This window comes from Myxine glutinosa, chromosome 4 (assembly GCF_964187855.1).
Source record: "Myxine glutinosa chromosome 4, kmMyxGlut1.1, whole genome shotgun sequence".
Taxonomy (NCBI): Eukaryota; Metazoa; Chordata; class Myxini; order Myxiniformes; family Myxinidae; genus Myxine; species Myxine glutinosa.
In genome coordinates, this window is record NC_136264.1 from 69,857,853 (window position 1) to 69,880,667 (window position 22,815).

At 44.4% G+C, this 22,815-nt stretch overlaps 1 protein-coding gene across 3 annotated transcripts in view; it reads right to left on the reverse strand.

Moving 5' to 3' along the window:
- Positions 1–22,815, reverse strand: part of CARS2 (cysteinyl-tRNA synthetase 2, mitochondrial) — a 29,105-nt gene that overhangs the window by 1,344 nt on the left and 4,946 nt on the right. For all 3 annotated transcript variants that reach the window (XM_078775865.1, XM_068112500.2, XM_068112502.2), the window contains exons 2-14: positions 22,496–22,546; positions 18,746–18,863; positions 16,897–16,968; positions 14,465–14,570; positions 13,989–14,072; positions 12,194–12,329; positions 8,269–8,402; positions 8,078–8,145; positions 5,817–5,883; positions 5,435–5,573; positions 2,010–2,133; positions 1,801–1,899; positions 182–388 (exon numbers count right to left, since the gene is read on the reverse strand). In XM_078775865.1, the coding sequence (XP_078631991.1) occupies positions 182–388; positions 1,801–1,899; positions 2,010–2,133; positions 5,435–5,573; positions 5,817–5,883; positions 8,078–8,145; positions 8,269–8,402; positions 12,194–12,329; positions 13,989–14,072; positions 14,465–14,570; positions 16,897–16,968; positions 18,746–18,856 (1,347 nt within the window). In that variant the 5' untranslated portion in view covers positions 18,857–18,863; positions 22,496–22,546. The remainder of the gene's footprint in view (positions 1–181; positions 389–1,800; positions 1,900–2,009; positions 2,134–5,434; positions 5,574–5,816; positions 5,884–8,077; positions 8,146–8,268; positions 8,403–12,193; positions 12,330–13,988; positions 14,073–14,464; positions 14,571–16,896; positions 16,969–18,745; positions 18,864–22,495; positions 22,547–22,815) is intronic.

The window sequence follows — 22,815 nt, forward strand, 5'->3', positions numbered from 1 at the left end:
CTGTTCAGGTTCACATGATAATTTAAAGGTTTTTTTCAGTATAGGGTTAACGTTTCCCCTCCCTCCCCCTAATCCCAACCCCAACAAAATAGACAAAATAGAAATTGAGTGGTGGTCAAAATTGGTGTGAAAAGTATTTTGAAGCCAAAGCAGCTGCAAGTATAAAAAATAAAAATTTTACCTTGATTTGAACACCAGCCGAAGCAAGTTCATCTCGTGTATTATCACAAGCTTTCAACAAACGCTTGCGAAAAAGAAGAGTCTCTTCCTGCACTCCGCTCGTCGTAGCCTCACGAGCCAGAGCAAGCACTCTGACGCCAGCTCGGAAGGCAACGAGGCTGTCTAGCACGGTGGGCAGCACGGCGCTGGAATCTGATGTCGACGCATCCTGGGAATGGCATGCAAAGATGCCAAAGAAAGCAAGTGGATTAAATAAAAGCTTTAGGCATGTGGCAGCTTTCTTTAAAAAAAAAAAAAAAATTCATTCCAATAAGTGTTTACGTGCATACACTACACGGCCAAAAGTATGTAGACACCCGAAAATCACACCCGTATGTGCTCGTCGAACATCTCATTCCAAAATCGTGGGCATTAATATGGAGTTGGTCCCCCCCCTGCCCTTTGCTGCTATAACAGCCTCCACTCTTCTGGGAAGGCTTTCCACTAGATTTTGGAACATTGCTGTGGGGATTTGCTTCCATTCAGCCACAAGAGCATCAGTGAGGTTGGGCACTGATGTTGGGCAATTAGGCCTGGCTTGCAGTCGGCGTTCCAATTCATCACAAAGGCGTTCGATGGGGTTGAGGTCAGGGCTCTGTGCAGGTCAGTCAAGTTCTTCCACAGCGATCTCGACAAACCATTTCTGTATGGATCTCAGTTTGTGCATGCGGCCATTGTCATGCTGAAACAGGAAAAGGCTTTCCCCAAACTGTTGCCACTAGGTTGGAAGCACACAATCGTCTAGAATGTCATTGTATGCTGTAGCATTAAGATTTCCCTTCACTGGAACTAACAGGCCAAGCCCGAACCATGAAAAACACTCCAGACCATTATTCCTCCTCCACCAAACTTTGCAGTTGGCACTATGCATTTGGGCAGGTAGTGTTCTCCTGGCATCCGCCAAACCAAGATTTGTCCGTTGGACTGCCAGATGGTGAAGCATGATTCAACACTCCATAGAACGCGTTTCCACTGCTCCAGAGTCCAATGGCGGCGAGCTTTACACCACTCCAGCCGACGCTTGGCATTGCACATGGTGATCTTCGGCTTGGGTGCGGCTGCTCAGCCATGGAAACCCATTTCATGAAGCTCCCGACGAACAGTTGTTGTGCCGACGTTGCTTCCAGAGGCAGTTTGGAACTCGGTAGCGAGTGTTGCAACCGAGGACCGACGATATTTACGCGCTTCAGCACTCAGCGGTCCCGTTCTGTGAGCTTGTGTGGCGTACCACTTCACGGCTGAGCTGTTGTTGCTCCTAGACGTTTCCACTTCACAATAACAGCACTTGGAGTTTACCCGGGGCAGCTCAAGCAGTACAGAAATTTGACGAACTGACTTTTTGGAAAGGTGGCATCCTATGACGGTGCCACGTTGAAAGTCGCTGAGCTCTTCAGTACGGCCCATTCTACTGCCAATGTTTGTCTATGGAGATTGCATGGCTGTGTGCTTCAGTGTATATATATACCTACTGTCAGCAATGGGTGTGGCTGAAACAGCCCAATCCACTAATTAGAAGGGGTGTCCACATACTTTTGGCCATGTAGTGTGTGTTTTTATCATTAATTGCACAATAAGGCTTACCCCTGAATCGCTGACTTGTAGGCCGAAGTTTTCCAATATCCTTTCGACAAAGGCCAAAACAGCTGCGATGACAGCTGGGCTCCTCGACCCACTCGTGTTCTAAATTGAGGATGAGATTAACAACGGGCAATAAACGGTGCTCGTAAGCTTTTAAAGAGCAAATATTTGTATGTATACAGGTACCTTCATGAGTCTTCCTGGGAATTTACCTCCACGTGGGGCTGTAAGACCATGTTGGTATCGTGTATGAGTCTTGTGATGATTTCCAATGCTTCTGGAGTATTAAAGTCGTTGGCGAGAACCGTCTTCACCTCACCCTCAGTCTCGTGCAGCCTGAACAGATTGTGTGATGTGGTAGGTAGGTAAGTAAAGTAAGTAAGCAAGTAAATAAACAGATAAATACTATTTCATCTGACAACTTGAATGCAAGTTTTCTATAATCTCATAGTTCTCTCCAGTAATCCACACCTCCCCATAAAAGATAAAAGTTCATAAATAAAAGGATATATTTTGCAGTATCTGTAGCTTCAAAACTATTAGGTGTACCGGAAGGTATAAATGTCGTTTTTTAAAGCCGTGTACACAGCTTAAAAAAACATTACTTTCCAGTACACTTAATATTTCATGTCCTCGTAAAAATTACTGAGACGCTTGACCACCGTGTATAGATCTCAAATCTATGAGATTATATATATATATATATATATATATATATTTTCTTCAATGCCATTCCAGCAAAATCCTAATCCTAATCCTCAATTGTGATGCATTAATGGGGGTACAATAACCTGTCATGTTTTCTAACTGAGATAACTTGCCCTGTTTACAAATTCCTTTTAAACTCAAGGAGAGTTTACAGCTCAAACAATAGTGTTCCAAAGTGACCGAATAGTCCTGTAAATGTTATCGATGGTATGTACAAATAAAAATTTGAAGGAACTCGTGCAAACTGTTGGCCCATGTACATCCCACGATCAGAGGAGCACTTATCATGGAGTACTCCAAGGCAGTATCTTATAAACCCAATCTTAGTTAGTTCCAATGAGATTGCTGGAGTTAAACAAAGTCAGTCAGGATAATCCTGCATTTTCAGTTTTTTTTAGGCCTCTGTCGACAAAGTCACTGGAGGCATTATGTTTTTGGGCTGTCCATCCATCCGCGATAACTTAAGAACAGCTGAAGGGATTTATGTCAAACTTGGTACAAGTATGTATAATGATGCAAAGTTTAACTGGTTAGATTATGAGGTCAGAGGTCCCGTTAGGTAAAAATTGTGTTTCTGCGCTAACTTGTGAACCAGTGATTATTTTTTTACCAAATTTGGCGCAAGTATATACAGACTTGGCATTTAATATGGAATATTTTTTTTGTGGGGGTGAACTTACTTTTCAAGATGTCTTAGAACCAAAAGTTCATTGGAATTATGTTGAAACTATTCTAGATTTTGTTAATGTGACCTTTAAAAGAAACAAAAACCACATTTGACATTTCGAAGCAAATAAATTGATCCTTCAAAGTGATGTAAACTGATATCGAACTCAATTCATGGACAGTACTGTGTTAAACTTCTGTACGTTTTCCAGAAGTATCTCTATTTTGCACATTAGCCAAAACATTTTTTAACAAAAACAAAAGTTAAATTACGACTGGGATTACGTACTTTAAAATTACAGTTCAGTACTTCGTTTAACCCCCACGAGCATTCAGGAGAGCACGTACACGTTGAGGCATGCTGTTCAAGAGATTTGCCAAGGTTTGGACAGGAATCGCTTGCCATGCAGTGACCACATTTGACAGAGCCTGCTGCAATTCACGCACAGAGGTAGGCTGCTGGTCCAAGTGGTCGATTTGACGCGTTAATTCTGCCCACAAGTTTTCTATCGGATTCATATCCGGGGACATGGCAGGCCACTCCATATGCTCTACACCACGGTCAGCAAGAAAGTGTTGGATCATGCGAGCACGATGAGGCCGTGCATTGTCATCCTGGAAGACAAAGTTTCCTCGAAAGGCTGCACGAGCAAATAGAAGCAATGGTTCTTCCAGAATGACCCTGTACTTGAACTGGTTCAGGTTTCCATTCAGAACAACCAGGTCAGTTTTGCCCCTGCATGAAAAGCAGCAAAAACGGTCACCCCACCTCCAGCTTGGACTCTTGGCACTATACAATCTTTGTTGTCGGCTTCATGCACTGGTCTGCGCACTCAGACGCGGCCATCCTGACGATAGACCAGAAATCTAGACTTGTCACTGAAGATCACGTGATTCCAGTGTCCTGGCTGCCATTGGCGGTGCTCTCTGGCCCACTGTAATCGGCGCTGGCGGTGTTGTCTGGTCAGGCATGGCTTTCTCAGGGGACGCCGAGCACGATAGCCTGCTTGAACCAGTCGTTGGTTGACTAGTCTTCTGGATACAGGCACATTTGTCAGTTGCTGCCACTCAGCCCTAAGCCGATTAGCTGACTTGGTACGGCCATTGCGGACTAACCGGTGCAGCTGGCGATCATCCCTCCTTGTGGTTCTGCGGGGACGTCCTGGCCTCGGTATTGGGGTAGGGACACCCCTCTGAGCATTTCGTTTCAGGATCTTTGACACCTGACCTTGAGTGATGCCATACTGCCGAGCAATAGCACGCTGTTTCATGCCGTAATTTCGTAAAGCCACCACTCCATGACAAACAGCATTGTCGAGTTGACGGACCATCTCCAGAGGAAGCGGCAATAACTTTTGGAGACGTGCAGCAGTTGTTTTCCACCAATACAGAACGCAACAACCCTTGTATACCCGGCTGTGAAGCCAATCATCAAATGCACCTGTCCGTACATTTTGCCACGCCACCTGTGATATAATCCTGTTGTTGACTTCTTTCTGCGACAGACAATCAGTGACATGGTTCTTTTAACAAATAAATCACCAAAGTGTAAAAGAAACTCACCAGATTGATATACTGAGTTAAGAAAGTAAACCCAAGTCAAGAAAAAAAGAAAAAAAAATCCATATTAAATGCCAAGTCTGTATTATGGTGCAAAGATGAACCGATTTGATTTTTGAGTCATTGGTCAGTGGTCGTCAGGTAAAAATGTGATACTTAAGAACAGCTGAAGGCATTTAAATCAAATATAGTGCAAGTATGTTTAATTATGTAAGAATGTGGGTGGATAAATATCGGTCGATGCTGCGACATCGAAGAGTGCCGCTGCAGTGGATGCCGAAGGTGGATGGAGGTTATGTTTTCATCTCTGTCTGTCTGTCTTTGAACAAGATATCCCAAAAGGTGTGGACGGATTCAGCCGAAATTTGGTGGAGAGGTTGAGTAGGTGACGCAAACAAAAGGATTCAATTTTGGTGAAGATTCAAGTCTGTCTCCAGATCAGAGAATTTTTTTAAAGTCATTCTTCACCACTGAGCGATAAGGCCAAAAACGATATATAGCATGATATTTCAAAAAGTTGGGGACGACTGATGACAAAACATAGTGGATGAGTTTGTAAGGTGACAAGAACAAACCGATTAGATTTTGGTTCATGTCAGATCCAGATCTGACCTATCGGTGGGATACAAAATGTAAACTGCTCAGCCTGGTAGAGGTTTGCACTCTACCAAGTGCCGTTCTAGTTTTTGCAATGTCTTCTTACCTCTCCCAGAGTGGAACTTCAGCAAAGGCAGTGGAAGTTTGTATCCCAGAAATGTAGGCTTTGGCACTGTCGCGGAAATTGCTGATCGAGCGTAGAACACCACGGGCTGCTTGCAAGCTCTCAGGACCAAATTCCACCTCTACGAAGCGGTGCAACATGTGAGAACAACCAGAAAAGTATGATTAATGGGCAAAAACATATCCAATAGCCTGCATTACTTGTGAACCTCCTTAAGGTTTCATCACGATCCTTTACAAACAAATTAACTTTAATAATTTGTAGTACGACCTTGCTGTGGGCACAATAGTTCGCAAAATTTAACAGGCTCATGTCCCTGAGCATTGCGGCACATTAAGAGAGACGGCTATAAGGGCCAACTCACGGCTACTGTACTTGGACTGCAGGCAGAACATACGAAACTCATCGGGAGAATGCTTCTCGAGGAAATCCTGAATGAAAATATAAAAACAAAGACTAAGAAGCATATTAAGCCAGAGAAACACATGCATTTGGTTTATGTGGACATGATATATGTGTATGTGTGTGTATATATATATATATATATATATATATATATATATTCCACCCTAATCTGTAAAATATATATATTGTTGCGGTTTGGAGTTTTTACAAATAAAGGTTAATTTCCCCCTCATAGTTAGTCACACTACAACATGTAGCCTCGCGATAGATGTTATTTCTTAGTAAATGTAAGCATAGTCCTTTTCCTGTGTTAGTTTTGCGTTGAGTAGAATAATGAGAGTTAGGTCCTTCCATTGCTTATGCCGCCTCGATACTTTGACTTTGGCGCGAAATGCCACGAGGCAGGCCTGGACAAGTCGAGGCAGGCCGAAGGAAGGCGGAGGAGAAGCCGACGGTAAGCGCGAGCCACCAAATCGAAGGGAGTGGTTTAGCACTGCGTCAAAAGGCGTGGTTAGAACATTCGATGCGGGCTAAGGGCGTGGCAATAAAACCCTTTGTGAAAAGCCCCAACCTCAGTTATGGGAGAGGCGCTTGAAAGTTGAACAAGTTCTGAGGAGAGGTGCGCTGCAAGAAGCCAAACGAGTTTTGAGGGAAGAGGCGCTTGAACAAGTTAATTGCTCGGTGGAGCTTGAGGCGGATCCTCTCTATTGAGTTACGCGAGTGAAAGCGCACCGTTGATTAATCGCGCTGTGGGGAACCACCGAGCCATGGGAGACGTGTATATTTTCCCGCCTGCCTGCTCTGCCTTTGTTCGAGAGACGCGCTGCAAGGATCCCTCCCTCCGCCTGCTTGCCTTCATCGAGGGACGTGCTGTGACCGGGGAGGGCCACCCCGGGCGAAGCTGTTCCTGGACGACCAAGCCGGCACGTTCAGCGCATGGACATTTCCTTTCTTCATTTCCCCCTGTGAGTGTAAATGGGCCCGTGTCTGGGGAATAAGCAAAGACTGTATAAGAACTGCCCTGAGTCTCTGCTTCTCCCAATCATTGTAAATAATAATTATTAAACCTGTGTTCTTCCTTCTATTCGACCGTCTCGTCCCTTCCATCTATTGACTAAGCGTGGTACGAATTATCGCTCTAATCGGGTTCCAATACCAGGTAACTGCACGGACCACGTGGTACGCCATCTACTCGGACGTACTCAAATTACGCGTGGTTCGTGCGAGACTTGATCCCCGTTTCCGCAGCGGCGTGAGTACTTAGGTACGTGCGAACATCGTCCCGAAATCCTGTCTCGTGTCCGACCGGAAGTGGCGACTCAAGTCTCGGTTGCGACGACCCAAAAAGAACAAGGGGCTTAATCTCCCCTTGGTAAGGGCAGGAGGGTCGCGCGAAACCGTAACAATATATATATATATTGGTGTTAAGAGAAGAACTGGTCTTCACATCGACACGACATTCAGCTGGTGAACCAGGGCTTTGATGGCTCTGAAAAACAGCTTCATTTTTCTCAGTCATTAAAATGACTGCAAGGTAATCCCAAACCAAGGGCTTGATCATCAAGCCAAAGGGCATCTCTATCTCACTTGCAATCATTATTGGTGTGCGTGTGAAATGATCGATCCTATTTGAATTTCAATAAGAGCGAAGTCGATGGTGCGCCATCGCAGATCCCCACGCATCCCACCTAAAGCAAAGTTGAAAGATGGCAAAAAGTTTCACCAGCAATGACCCACTATCAAATTTGCATTTAATTTTTTCCCCCTGTTTTGACCCATGTGACCACAAGTCCGCACCCCCTGGGGCATGAAGCAGGGTCAAATCCAAAAATTGGTTACATATTTCATAAGTCCCCCAATGTTGATTGCATATACAAAGTTCCATTTTAAAATATGCCCGTAATTGCATTGTATGGTTTTTGATGCCGCTCCAGTGGATGTGGCCAACCTGCCCGAATGCATAGTGAACGGTAATGGCTTCATTACATGGGGAGGGCAGCATGCTGGATGAGCCAGGATGTAAAAGATGACACTGAATAAATACTCCGCATTGACGATGTTCAGCTTTGCCACATCGTGCAAGATTTAATGGAACCCAGACCTTGCACCGCCACTATTTTGGAGGAAATCTAGACTGTGGAAACAGATAACCATTTGCAAACAATAGTCACAAAGCTGCTGTAATGGGGAATATGAGAGGGAATGGGGAATAAAACCAACCTTCACAGTAATGTAGTTCTTCATAGACTTTGACATCTTCTCCTCGCTTCCTTGAAGGCGCAAATGGCCTGGAGATGGCACGTGTACACCAAAATGTGTCTTGCACACCCACATCCAGCATAACCATTTAACAATATGAGGGGTACGGTAGTTTCCATCAAGGTGGGTGACATGTTGAAGTGAAAACCCACCAGTGTGCAGGAAGTAGTTGCACCACTGTGGCGTTCCGTGGAAAGCCTCACTTTGCGCTACCTCATTTTCATGATGTGGAAAAGCCAAGTCCTCTCCACCGGAGTGCAAATCCAGTTGCCCTCCAAATGCCATACTGCAAATGAAACAAGAAAGAGCAATCAGATTGCAAACCCTCACCAGGATGTATTTTCAGTGGTTTTTCAGGCTTTTGTGTTAAAACAAATACGGCGGCCAAACCATGTTACCAATGACCATTTTTTTCTCTCCATTAATTTATTACTAGATCATACTCAAGAAATTTCATCTTGATCGGATGAAGTTTTGTACTTGTCGAATTATGACGTCATAAGAGGCACCTATGACATCATTAACATATTTTATTCCCCATGGAGAGTTCTTTACAATGAGCCTTGTCTCAATTTGTTTCTATTCAGCACTTTCGGAGATATGGAGGTGCAAAGTTTTTCAGTTTTCCCAAGATGGCGGCCGAACCACGTGACCTATGACGTCATAATTATCATTAAAAAATTCTACAGGTGGAGTTGCACCTACGGTGAAAATTTCCTGTCAATCGGACCAACGATTACAGAGAAAATCATTTATTCTGTGCGGACAGACATACAGACGAAAAATCAGAGTGACACTTGGCAAAAGTGAACAAAGCAGAATGGCACTCAGTAGAGCATCCTTTTGACCTCACAAATAATTGGTGGTTGAATTCAGTTCGCTGATGTGAAAATTAAATTCAAATTTCAAGTCAATCGGATTAAAATTGAGGCTTTTAGAAATTTGAAAAAAGTGGTTGACCTTTGGCCTATTTTGACCTTTTGACTTATGCTCATCTCAAAAATAGTTGTTGGTTGAATTCAGTTAAATGATACGTAAATCCCATTCAAATTTCAAGTGAATCGGATGAAAATTGAGGATTTTAGAAATTTGAAATTGTTGACCTTTGGCCTATGTTGATCTCAAAAATAGTTGGTGGTTGAATTCAGTTTGCTGATGTGTAAACCCCATTCAAATTTCAAGTGAATCAGATGAAAATTAAGGATTTTAGAAATTTGAAATTGTTGTTGACCTTTGGTCTAGGCTGATCTAAAAAATAGTTGTTGGTTGAATTCAGTTAGCTGAAATGAAAATCCCATTCAAATTTCAAGTCAATCGGATTAAAATTAAGGATTTTAGAAATTTGAAATTGTTGTTGACCTTTGGCCTATGCTGATCTCAAAAATAGTTGGTGGTTGAATCGAGTTAGCTACGTAAATCCCATTCAAATTTCAAGTCAATCGGACGAAAATTAAGGATTTTAGAAATTTGAAAAAGTGGTTGACTTTTGGCCTATGCTGATCTCAAAAATAGTTGTTGGTTGAATTCAGTTAACCGATATGTAAATCCCATTAAAATTTCAAGTGAATCAGATGAAACTTGAGGATTTTAGAAATTTGAAATTGTTGTTGACCTCTGGCCTATGTTGACCTTTTGGCCTATTCTGATCTCAAAAATAGTTGGTGGTTGAATTCAGTTCGCTGAAATGAAAATCCCATTCAAATTTCAAGTCAATCGGATTAAAATTGAGGATTTTAGAAATTTGAAAAAAAAGTGGTTGACCTTTGGCCTATGTTGACCTTTTGACCTCAAAAATATATAGGATTTTGTCGGACCACGAACTCTACCATTTGATAAAGTTTCGTGAAGATCGGTTTAAAATTGCGTCCTGTCAGCAAGTATAACTCCTCAGTCACATTTGCTCTACGGCTAGGATACGGCGGCCGTACCCCCCCTAAATTGACAGAAACGTGCGGCGGCCGCAGAGTTTGAGGTGGCCTCAGGGTGGCCCTAGGGCGTATGGCTCTTTTACAGGCCGTAGGGGTCGCCGTGGAATTATAGCGCAGAGTTATAACTTTTTTCATTTCTAGGTTGGCCGTAGCAAGCCGTAGCCATGACGATATGAGATATGATATACATATGAAACGAACTGGTATATATACCCACTCGTTACCGTCCGTCTGGCCGCAAGTTCGCCTTAGGGCCCCCCCACGAGCACCTTGAGACTACCTTGCGTCTGCCTTGAAAATTCTATGGCCGCCCGAAGGTCACCGTGCGACATCAAATCAAAGACCGTACGGCACCCCCACGTTTTCGGTCTCCACAATTTCTAAATACCCCGTGCGGCTACCCGAAAAATAAAAACATATGTGACTGCTACATTATGTGACCGTGGAAATACTGCGGCCGCCCTATAATTGCTAGTGGCCGTAGATTTTTTTAGACCCTAAGGCCGCCGAGCCAAATGTGACTGAAGCATTAGTGAGCGTACAGACAAACGCGCACGCGAGCGCACACACACAAACAATCAACATACTTGGCAAAAAAAAAAATTTTTTTTTTTTTTTTTGACAAGTAACAAACAAACGGACTCAAATGCAATACCCTCTCGTCAGGCAAGGGTAAATATCTTCACCACCTTGAATCATTTACATCAACTTGCTATTCAACCTGCTGCAAAAGTCGTCATATCTGTCACCATGATTATAATAAGAGTTCCCTTATGAGGAACCTGGGTGCAGGAGGAGGCCGTTTGGTCCATCGATCCTGAGCGACAATTGCCAAAATACGTTTGTTTGTCCGTGATCTATCGTATTTAAATGCTGAGCACCAAGCCAGGAAGCAGCACGTACCATTTTCCAAGTCTTTGGTATGACTCGGCCGAGGTTCAAACCGCCGACCTCCCAGACTCTAATCATTACACCACCGAGTCAGGACTATTACACGCCAGCCAAGTTCAGGGATGCGAGTGACTAGATAGTGAAAAATGAAGGACAGCAAAATCCAATCCCTGTATTTCACATGACTGATTGAAGGTACAAGAGCATTCCATTCTACTTATAAAATCGCTTTAATTGGAGTAAATTCGCATCATGATTTGGTTTATCTCCTCATCTTTGGGTGGCAATGAAGAACTAATCAAAATGGGTAAATTACCCCCCAAAAAATGCACACATCATTGCTTTATCTGTGCTCAGGGCGAACAGGTAAGAGACCAAACGATATTCATCAAGATCTTTCCTCCAGAGGCCAAAAGGAACCCAACAGCAGCAAATAGCACCCACTCCACCAAACAGAACCAAAAGACCTGGAACTCCTCCTTTTTAATTAGGCCCATCGTGCTCACCGGCCCCCTCCCTCCGGGTCACTCGCCGCTCACTCCGTGGTGCCGTGCAATCATGCCCCCACCTATAAATGCCTGCAGCCAATCATACTCGCCATGGGCGTGTCCTCCAGGGGGTCCACCACGCATGTGCTCTCCGGTCCAACGGGGGCCTTGGCATACATGGGCGCTGTATGCGCCACTGGGGACGATGTGTGAAACTGGTAGTGTTGACTAATTTTGGAGGAAGAAAAGTCAAGCTCTCCAAAGGTCATACAGTTAAGTATCTCCGTGTATGTTTCATCGAGATCTGCGAATAACAAATTATTGAGGAGCTATCTTGCGAATAACAAAGTTGAAAGTTCATCTTTCCTAGAACAGTAACACAGAAATTGTGGAAAAATGTTTTGAAGGATTGTAGCTGCCCTAAAATCCCCTCCCCTTTGGAAAGGCAAAGTCACCACTGGATCTCCACTGACTGGATTGTCGTCTATCACAGGCCGAACATACCCTGATGTACTTTAACCTCACTTTTTGGAGAATTTTGAGATTTCTTCCTCAACCACATCTATTCTCAATAGCACCAGTTTCATGTGTCCTCCTTAGTCTTACATACAGCACTCCCACCGTTTCCATAATTATTTCCAATACTGGATCATACCAGGAACCTTTTGTGGCAAATGGGATGCAGATCTTTATCATGGATGATCAATTCACAAAGCAAAATTATTCACACTTTAATTGAAGATGGATCTGCGATACGTGAGCAGTTGCACCTGGAGATAGCTGAACACTCAATGTGCCAGCCAGGACGGCCTGCACCCCACGGTGCTTCCCAGGCTGGTTCCCCAGGACGTGACGCTTTCCATAGTGCAAAGTCAGGTGCAGCACGTTTTTCATGGGCTGCTTCACCTGTTTGGTACACCACATGCAAATAAGCAAACACCAAAAAGAGCAGTTTCTGCTGCTGGCTTTGGTTCACAGAATTTTATAATGGTCTTCAGCAGAAATCATTCATGTACCATGCTCTATATACACAGCATTGGTTCTGTATAAGCAGTTTCTTGGCTGGGCTTACAATCCTACATGGGTCACCACTGACACAGGAAGTCATGGCAGGAATATAGCCAAGGTGCTGGCAAGGCTTACAATCCTGAATGGGTCACCACTCTGATATATTAAATCAGGGCAGGAATTTGGGCAGGGCGTCGGCAAGGCTTACAATCCTAAATGGGTCGCCACTCCGACACAGGAAGTCATGGCAGGAATATAGCCAAGGTGCTGGCAAGGCTTACAATCCTGAACGGGTCACAACTCTGACATATTAAATCAGGGCAGGAATTTGGCCAGGGTGCTGGTGAGCTTTACAATCCTAAATGGGTCGCCACTCCAACACAGGAAGTCATGGCCAGAATCGAGCCAAGGTGTCAGCGAGGCTTAAAATCCTGAATGGGTCACCACTCTGATATAGGAATTCAGGGCAGGAATTTGGCCAGGGTGCTGGTGAGCTTTACAATCCTAAATGGGTCGCCACTCCAACACAGGAAGTCATGGCCAGAATCTAGCCAAGGTGCCGGCAAGGCTTACAATCCTGAATGGGTCGCCACTCTGACATAGGAATTCAGGGCAGGAATTTGGCCAGGGTGCTGGTGAGCTTTACAATCCTAAATGGGTCGCCACTCCAACACAGGGGCCAGAATCGAGCCAAGGTGTCAGCGAGGCTTAAAATCCTGAATGGGTCGCCACTCTGACATAGGAATTCAGTGCAGGGATTTGGCCAGGGTGTCGGCAAGGCTTACAATCCTAAATGGGTCGGCACTTCGAAACAGGAAGTCATGGCAGGAATCTAGCCAAGGTGCCAGCAAGGCTTACAATCCTGAATGGGTCACCACACTGACATAGGAATTCAGGGCAGGAATTTGGCCAGGATGTCGGCAAGGCTTACAATCCTAAATGGGTCGCCACTCCGACACAGGAAGTCATGGCAGGAATATAGCCAAGGTGCTGGCAAGGCTTACAATCCTGAACGGGTCACAACTCTGACATATTAAATCAGGGCAGGAATTTGGCCAGGGTGCTGGTGAGCTTTGCAATCCTAAATGGTTCGCCACTCCGACACAGGAAGTCATGGCCAGAATCTAGCCACGGTGTCAGCGAGGCTTAAAATCCTGAATGGGTCGCCACTCTGACATAGGAATTCAGGGCAGGAATTTGGCCAGGGTGCTGGTGAGCTTTGCAATCCTAAATGGTTCGCCACTCCGACACAGGAAGTCATGGCCAGAATCTAGCCACGGTGTCAGCGAGGCTTAAAATCCTGAATGGGTCACCACTCCGACACAGGATGTCAGGGCAGGAATTTGGCCAGGGTGCTGGCGAGTCTAAAAATCCTAAATGAGTTCCCACTCCGACAGAAATTCAGGGCAGGAATTTGGAATTTTGCAAGGTGCCGGCAATAGCTTGTCAGCCGAAATCCAAACAGAATATTGTGTCACACCGATCCAAACAATACACCACCCCCAACAGAAATTGATTTTCAACGAGGTGGTAAAGGGATACTATTTCAGCACTTACCATCATTAGAGATATAGTTGGAGAGGACCTCGCGAAAGCGACCGTAGCGCTGCCCAATGGAACTCACGTCAAAATACACGTCACCTGGACAAGTGACAAGCCACAAGTTATCAATGGCCAAGAGGCCAACATGCTTCTTGCCTGTGTGCCATGCATTCAGTTAAATTGCAAAGTTCCATTTCATTCCAAACTGCAAAACATACACCAGTGTCATTCTTTGCGAGTAGTTAGGAGCCCGTTTGAAATGGGAATTGAAGGTTGAAGCATTTAACGGATAATAAGGTCCACAAGCATCCACTTTGAGACAGAACAAACAACATGGAAGCAAAATAAGGAATACAGTACTGGTGAATAAAAGGTAAATGTGCAAATGACAACAAAACTGAAAGCAAGTTTGCAGGCACGTGATTCAAATGTTTATCTGTAGCGATGGGTGGTTTTTGTTTTATGAATATTTAGGAAGACAACAATGTCACCACGAGTTGTAGCATAAGCGTTTCCTTTCTGCATCAGCTGCTTTACAAAGTCCAGGATGGCAGGGATGTGATCCGTGACACGGAAATACATCGATGGTGGAAGAACCTGGAAACGGACTTCGGTTCAATACCCGGTGCGACTTGTACGTTAATTACAAACAAAGTTAAACAGCAAAAAGAGAAGTTATGAAGTGAGACTCGTTTGTGAATATGAATATCAACAAAGTTTGGGCACTCTCACTGGTACTTTTACCCACTATGTTGTGTGTCTAATGGAATTATTAGTACTTGGTAGTTTATTACATTATATAATCATCATCATCACAGCTCAATGGTCGCGTGAGTAAGAACTGATGGTGTATTTCTACTGGTGTTGGTTAAGAACCCGTTGGCGTTCGTGGTGATGTTGTAGTTTGTGCCATGTCAGTTATTCAGGTAAAAATCCAAAAGCATTTTGTAAGATTGCGACCTTGGGATGGTAATGGAGCCAAATTCAGGATTTTCCGGCCGAGACAAGTACAGGCCATCTTACATAATTAGAAATATTTATGATGTATAACCGCTTTGCTGGCCTCGTAATATACTCTGACCAAGATCTGCTTAAAGATGAATGAAATATTGGATCCCATTCTTAAAATCAGGATTTCAAAGTTGCAAAACTACGTATTCAAACAGCTTGAAGGAGTAATGCTCTCCTATTTGGGCTCGCACCCTTGCCTCGCAACATGCCCTTGTTGATGCCATAGAAATCAAGGTTTTCTGAGTGTGTAGGCCTGTTACACGACAAAGCTGAGTGTCTCGGCCTGTTACTCACATCTCAGACAGGTTGGTGGCTTCTCTGTATTATACCACCTCCTTTTTGGTGTTGCACCCTCTGCCCTCTCTGGGCTCTGTCCCTCCCTGGGTTGGGCAGGGTGTACACGGTCTGCCAGTAACCCTGTTGTTAAACTCCCACAATACAGGCTCAATGCTCACCTCCACTTCCTCTTTTCTCTCACCTGTGAAACCAACTTCCCCTGCCCGTTTGATCCCATTCTTCCCTCCAGGGCTTCAAGACAGCACTTCACTTCTACCTCAGGGCATCCACCATTCATACTCATGATCTATTCTAGCCCCAAATGACCCAATTCCCTTTTTTGAGGTTATTCTGATTTCCCCCCTTACTCCCTCACCTCTTTTCAGTCGTTAGTGGTCCGTCATCCCCACTTTCCCCTTCCTCTTCTTGTTGCGTTTCATTCAGCTTGCATGCAGATTGTTACCCCCCACGTGTCCTCCCCCTCCCCTTGATCTCACTCTCTCTCACACTTCTATTCTGTTGTTGGTGTTTCCTACTTTCCATTTTGTTCTCTTCCGTTCTGCCTCAGCTCTTCCACGAGCCTCGATCATGTACAAAAAAAAAAAAAAAAACGCTCTTTGCAGTCTCGTGTTGGCCTAGATTCCGGACATTGACCGAATTGTTGAGTGGGCCGGTTGCAGTCTCTTGACGGGTTACGATTAACAGAACAGGTTGCGGTGTGGTCGTTTCGCGAGAGCACACAGTTTTATCAGCACCGTAAGAACTTCTTCAAAAGCTTCGTATACCATAATTGAATTTGTTTGATCAAACTGTGGTTATTTGTTCCATGTACTGTTGATAATATCGTGAATCGATTCACAATAATTCTTATATGTACGTACTTGGTCCTGTATATCGATTCCTTGTTCTGAATTTGTGTTCGTCCTAGGCCACACTCTCGCAAGTCTCAAGCGGTGACATTATTTTCTTGCTTCTCCTCTTCCTGTATCATCCTTCTCTCTGTCTTTTATACCCACATTAACCCTACCTAGCACAACCCTTTTAATAGCACGTCACTGTGATTCCTTCCCTCCTCCTATTTTCCTGTTCGTTCATTCCCTTGCTTGGAAGGCAATTCCCTGCCTGCTTGTTGCGGTGAAGGCAATTTGTTAGATTTTCCAGTAATTTCTGTGGCGGGAGCTACACCTTGCCTTTTTGGTCTCTGGTTGGCTGTTTTTAGAGGATGTCACATTTTACAGCCAATCATTGAGAGCCAACAACGGCAAGACATTGCTGCTCCCACAGAAATTACTTTGGCATTCACTGAAGTTGCATTTGCTACTTAATGGTGCATTTGGTTGTTTTTCCTCTAAAATGATGATGTAAAGTGGAATAATTTAATAACTAACACATGCAGCAAGTCTTTGTTTAGTTTTGTTTCGATTGAGGAGAAACACTAATCTTTGGCTGCCTGTTTGGCTTTCCCGTCGGAGCTTATAGCCCATGATTATGGGATCCCAGGTTCAAAAACAGTGTATGTGTTCTTTTCCATCCCATGTCCTATATGTTCATGTAAAAGTACAATTATGTGTCTTGATTGCCTTTATTGTTCGTGTGCTACGAATAAACAAGTTTGCGTCAGACCATGCCATCTTACCCTCAAGGCCTTCATATTCTCCTTGAAGTCATCTTCGTATCTCTGTGTCAATGTGTTAGGAGTGACGCCAAGCTGCAGGGAATAATGCATTTTTAATATCCCTGCATAACACGTTCGACATACGTTGTACACGTGAAGTGCAAAGCGGGGTTAAGCAATTGGTTCACTCTGTCCGTCTACAGATGCCATTCCATGATGGAGGAACGACGCAATTTCAGTTGAATTTTATATTTTGAACACTGTCGAACACGAATCGGAACATGAACCTGCAGTTTATCAGTACTCTGGTTTTGAATTTGGCAAATTGTATGGAATCTGGTGTTGGGCTAGCGTGGTTGGGCAACACCAGAACCCTGGTGTTGGGCTAGCGGCTAGGGTGCCGGCTTAGGATCCTAGGATCCTGGGTTCGAATCCTGGTCGATCGCTGAATTAACGCCAGGGGGGTTGACTCAGCCTGTCATCCTTCCGAGGTCGGCTAATTGAGTACCAGTTCACTGGTAATTCCCTGTTTGTCGTTAAAGGTGGCAAAAAGGGTTGGCGTCAGGAAGGGCATCCGGCCGTAAAACATTGCTTCAAAAAGGGGACCAAAAAACAACAACCACGGTTCCCGAAAAAGGCCAACCCCCGCTTTGCGGGGAAAAATGGCCTCTAAAGGTGGTTTAAATTGTATGGAATCTCATCCCGAGCGTGCATGAGCACAAACGGATATGGTAATTGTTTCAGTGTGTCTGCCTGTCTGGCATTCAATAAGGTGGTGTAAAACACGGTTCATCAACGGCGGTAAACTTCCGAAAAAGGTTGTTTTTTTTCTACGGCCTTTAAAACCTTTATTTTAGTTCAAATGGATTATATACTCAAACACTGGAGAACACAAATCGCCTTGCTGGCGCTTTCAAAATCCTTCGGTTTAGCAGTACTTGGACTTAATATTATGCCATCTCGACCAATCAAATTTGGTGCTTGCGCTCTCAGCATTGGGGAATATCGAGATTCAGACAAAATGGCGGCTCATAGGAAATATACATCATGCTCGGAAACGTAAAGCAAGAGTTGAAAAGAACGTTCCTTTTTCTTAGGTTTGTGCGGGATAAGGTGTTCTATGAACTCTCGAGTTTGGTATTGAATGTATCCCAGCCATGGCAAACGGGCATTTAGATTTGGGATTATGGAGCATTGGGAGTGTACGGAAGCATTCAGGGTTTCATTCACAAGTTTATGCTTATTCCATTTCTGGTAAAGTGACACTGTCACTGGGATCTGGGTGCTAGGCTCAATATAATGAGCTCCTTCCTGTATTATAATCTGGCGAATGCAGGTTCAAATCCAAAACCAACTGGATCAGTAAGGCAAACTACGTTGTGTATTCTTTCCCATGAGCCATTGCATTGATGGCCGTACAGCCACGCCCCAACAAGAACTACTCAACCTGCCAGTTATTGCGCAAGATCGATGGCATGGCACCATTATCAATAACGAACTTTGTACCAAATGTTGGTAGATAGATATCGGGTTTAAATTTGCACTTTTAGCCCTTCTGAGCAAGATCAAGCTCAGTGTTGGATTGGGTTCTGTTGACCCCAGCCTTCAGGTGGCATTGCAAGATGTCCCAGAAAATCCACAATATTTCTTCTTTTTGAATTAGGTTGCCAGATTGACACAAAATGTTGAACTATCTCTTCCGAGTTATTCCTTCAGGTCGCCCCATCCACACCCCCACCAACTGCGACAGAAATTATTGATCGATGTTAATGCTGCTTTGTCACGTCGTGGTATTACAACACGGTCGCAAACAAGCCCAAAGTAAAATATATAATGTGCAAGATGGCATCGGTACGAGTGACGTTCTTACCTCCTGGCTTCGCTTGATGATCTTGTCATCGATGTCTGTAACGACCATTGCCATGACAACGTTGATTCCAAAAATATGCATCATAATTCGTCGGATAATGTCGAACCGCATATATGTACTGCAAACAACACATCTGTGTAAGTGGAACCTGAACAAAGATAGTTGGTTCTTAAAAACCATCCATGATTAGTTGAGAAAAGATTATTTAAAAATCCTTCTACGAGGTAGCAAGGATCAATCACATGGGTTTGCCTCCAGAAAGTTGTCAAATTGTGCTATCCCACGACTCAATTACAAATTAAAAAGCAGTCTTTCAAATCCATAATACTGCACCAAGAATTTATAGCCGGCGAAGCCTGTGTTGTGAATGAACGCGTACGTATTATGTTGAAAAGCCAGATGTTGCTGGATCCTTTGAGAATTTCGAAGCTTTGACGCACCAAATCTCTCAATGGAGGCCGCCATATTGATGTGGAAGTTGTGGAAGATGTGGAAGATGTGGAAGTTCGCATAAAACATTGCGAAAAAGTTCATTTGGAGTTTGTTTCACCCGTCTTTTTTTAATTCACAATCTTATGTTGAAAAGCCAGATTTTGCAGGATCCTTTGAGAATTTTGAAGCTTTGACGCACCAAATCACTCCATGGAGGCCGCCATCTTGCGGATGCGGAAGTATGCATAAACAATTGCGAAAAAGTTCAATAGGAGTTTGTTTCACCCGTCTTTTTTTGATTCACAATCTTATGTTGAAAAGCCAGATTTTGCAGGATCCTTTGAGAATTTCAAAGCTTTGACGCACCAAATCGCTCCATGGAGGCCGCCATCTTGCAGATGTGGAAGTATGCATAAAAAATTGCGAAAAAGTTCAATAGGAGTTTGTTTCACCCGTCTTTTTTTGATTCACAATCTTATGTTGAAAAGCCAGATTTTGCTGGATCCTTTGAGAATTTCGAAGCTTTGACGCACCAAATCGCTCCATGGAGGCCGCCATCTTGCGGATGCGGAAGTATGCATAAAAAATTGCGAAAAAGTTCAATAGCCGCCCACGGAACTACGTAACTTCCGGTTAGTGCACCCTTCGCGACAACAGTCGTGACTCTGGGGCATTTTCGAAATTTTTCTCTTCTTTAGTGGTAGACCTAAAAAGCCGAATTAGGCTTCAATCCCATGCTTCCATGCTCAGTAGGTTTGTCTGATTTATGATGTTGTCCTGCACCTACCGGTATAAGCGGTTTACATGAAGAAAGAAAGCTCGGTTTGATTAACGACAGTCACACATTGCCGTTGAAACGGCGCTGTCGTCTGATCTGTCGGCACTGATCTTACTGCAAGCTAACTTCTTCTGGTGGAGGAAGCCGCAGTGCCCGGAGAGAACCAGCCCTGACAGCGATTGAAGTTAGAAGACTACACACATACTGTGAAAACGTATGTTAAGCCCAGTTAAAATTTCTTAAAATAGGCCCTAAGCTAGCACATCGTATAGTTACTTCCTTAAGCTTCTTGTGACATTTATTGCATGTAGGTATTGGGGAGGACTGTCTGCTCTTCTCTTTTACCAAGTCTTACCAGGTAGGGCAAAGGGGGACATTAAGCTCCAGGGGGCATTAGGCTCCACTACATTGTAAATGCATTATATTTACCTTCAGGATTTACAATGTAGTGGAGCTTAATGCCCCCCTTTGCCCTACAGTACCTACTACACCTACCTACTACCAACTACCTAACCTACTTATGCCATAGTGATGGGTAAAATAGTGGCAAGAGGCTTTGGCTTCGCCGGCTCATTGCGGCTTTGCAGTCGGGTACTAGTATGGTGCTTTAAGTCAGAGTGTACAAGATGCCTTGGGATTAGTCTTACCATGAGCAACGTGGTGTATAGGTATCAAGGGATCCATGTGGATATGGTAGGATAACCTCGGGGTATGTACACACGTGCATTTGAACTGTCGAGCCCGAGTTTGAATCCCAACCCAGCTATAAACTACCACCATCGTTTTGCATGCATCGTGAGGCATCAGTGTGTTCGGCAGGAGGATCCATCTGGTAGCACCAGTTTATAATAAGGCACGAGAAAAGAGGAACGATTGATTGGAGGTAAGAAGTGAGCCTGAATTTTGGGAGTTTCACCAGAAGTGGGAAGATAGCAAACCATGCAACTGTGTCAAAGAGTGTCCAAGAAGACCAGACTACTTTTATTGATGGAAATTAAAGATCCCATGCATCTTTCACGAAGATTAGGTGTGTTATCACTAGCACCTACAACAAATTACAAACTCCTGCCTAAACTTCTGGTAGCAAGTAGTCTGGTCTTCTTGGACACTTTGACACAGTTGCACGGTTTGCTATCTTCCCACTTCTGGTGAAACTCCCAAAATTCAGGCTCACTTTTACCTCCAATCAATTGTTCCTCTTTTCTCGTGCCTGTGGAACCAACTTCCTCAGACTGTTCAATGTCACTCTTCCCTCCAGTACTTCAAGGCAGTTGTTTACCACCATCTAAGATCACCCAACCATCCATACCTATGATATTTTCTACCCCCATTAACCCTACCTCTTCATAGGTTACCAAGTTATCGGGTAACCTCCTCCCCCTCCCTCCATTCCTCACTCTCTCACCCTCTTTGTTCTATTCCTGCTTCGTCACTAGTTTTCCCTTTCACTTCCGTGATTGAGAGCTAGCACCTGTGTTCAGCATTTTCGCCCCCTATGTCTTCCTCCTCATGTCCTTTCTTCCTCCATGTCTCCTATTTTGTCCCTCCATCCCACTGTTTGTGCCCCTTCCCCCTTCAATTTAAACTATTTTTGTTTTGTTTTATGTCCTGACCCATTCTCTGAGGTTGGGGACACAACAATTTGAGGTTGCGGTTGGCCAGATGTTGTTTTCTGGCTCCTGGTTCCTGGCTCCTGGCTTCTGGTGGTTCTGGCTCTGGATGGTTCTGTTGTTTCTGGCTCTGGCTGAGACTCGACTCGAGGTCGGCACACTAGCCCATAAGCTGTCTAGCCTGGGTTCGAATCTCGGCCCAGCTATAAATCGTCATCCCGATGTTTCACAAGGCAGAGTGAATCATCAATGTGGGTGCCGTCCCTTGGACGTTAAATTGGCATTGGTGGACACTAAAGATCCCACGGTGTCCTTCGCAAAGAGTAGGCGAGCTATCGCCAGCACCATAAACCGATCACAAACTTCTGCCCTAACCCGCAGAGGGCGTTGTATCAGCAGCACAGCCAATGATGCTACCGCACATCCTTATGCTGCGTACAAAAGAATAAGTGTTATGGGGGGTGGGGGGGGGGGCAAGGGGTGTGCAGGCAAAGAGTGAGTAGGTGAGATTACTCCATCATTTAAACAAACTATTCCACCTGCTGAAATTCGATAGGAAAGCCTCCTGCACGAACAGTATTCTGGTTGGGTTAAAGGTGGCATTTCCTTGGGGAAGACAGGATTTAGGTGGAAGAAAGCTGTGCTTAAGCTGGTCTGACAAAGACATCAGTCTACTCTCCTTTAAAAAAAAAAGGGGGCAAGCCTTGTACTGCTGTAACCGCTTAAAGATTGCCCCGACCCTCTCCCCAGCCCTTCAAGATGGCTCCCCGGCCCTCCAAAAAGTTCCCTTTTACAGCATGTCGACTTGTATTTTAACCCTTTATTTTGTGGATCTGTGCATGTATTTTCCACCAGACATTCTCTGTCACACAATTGAGCATTTCGTGTACATTTATAGAGGAATGTGCATTATGCCAGCTAAGGCCTCACCATGCATGGCCCAAATGAGTGTGATCGTACACCGTCGGACCACAGCTGTACCTGCAAGTACACACAACAAGGAAAGAATTTTAAGATAATACAATTTCATGCTAAAAAAAAAATCAACAAAAACAAAAGAGCAAACTGCATTTCCTGTGCATTACAACAGCAGAATAAACTAGAACGGCGCTCGGTAGAGAGCATACCTCTTCCACGCTGAACAGTATGCATTTTGTGTCCGACTGATAGGCCGGATCTGGATCCGGACCTGAATCAAAATCTTACCGGCTTGTTCTTGTCGCCTAACCAACTCATCCACAAAATTTCGT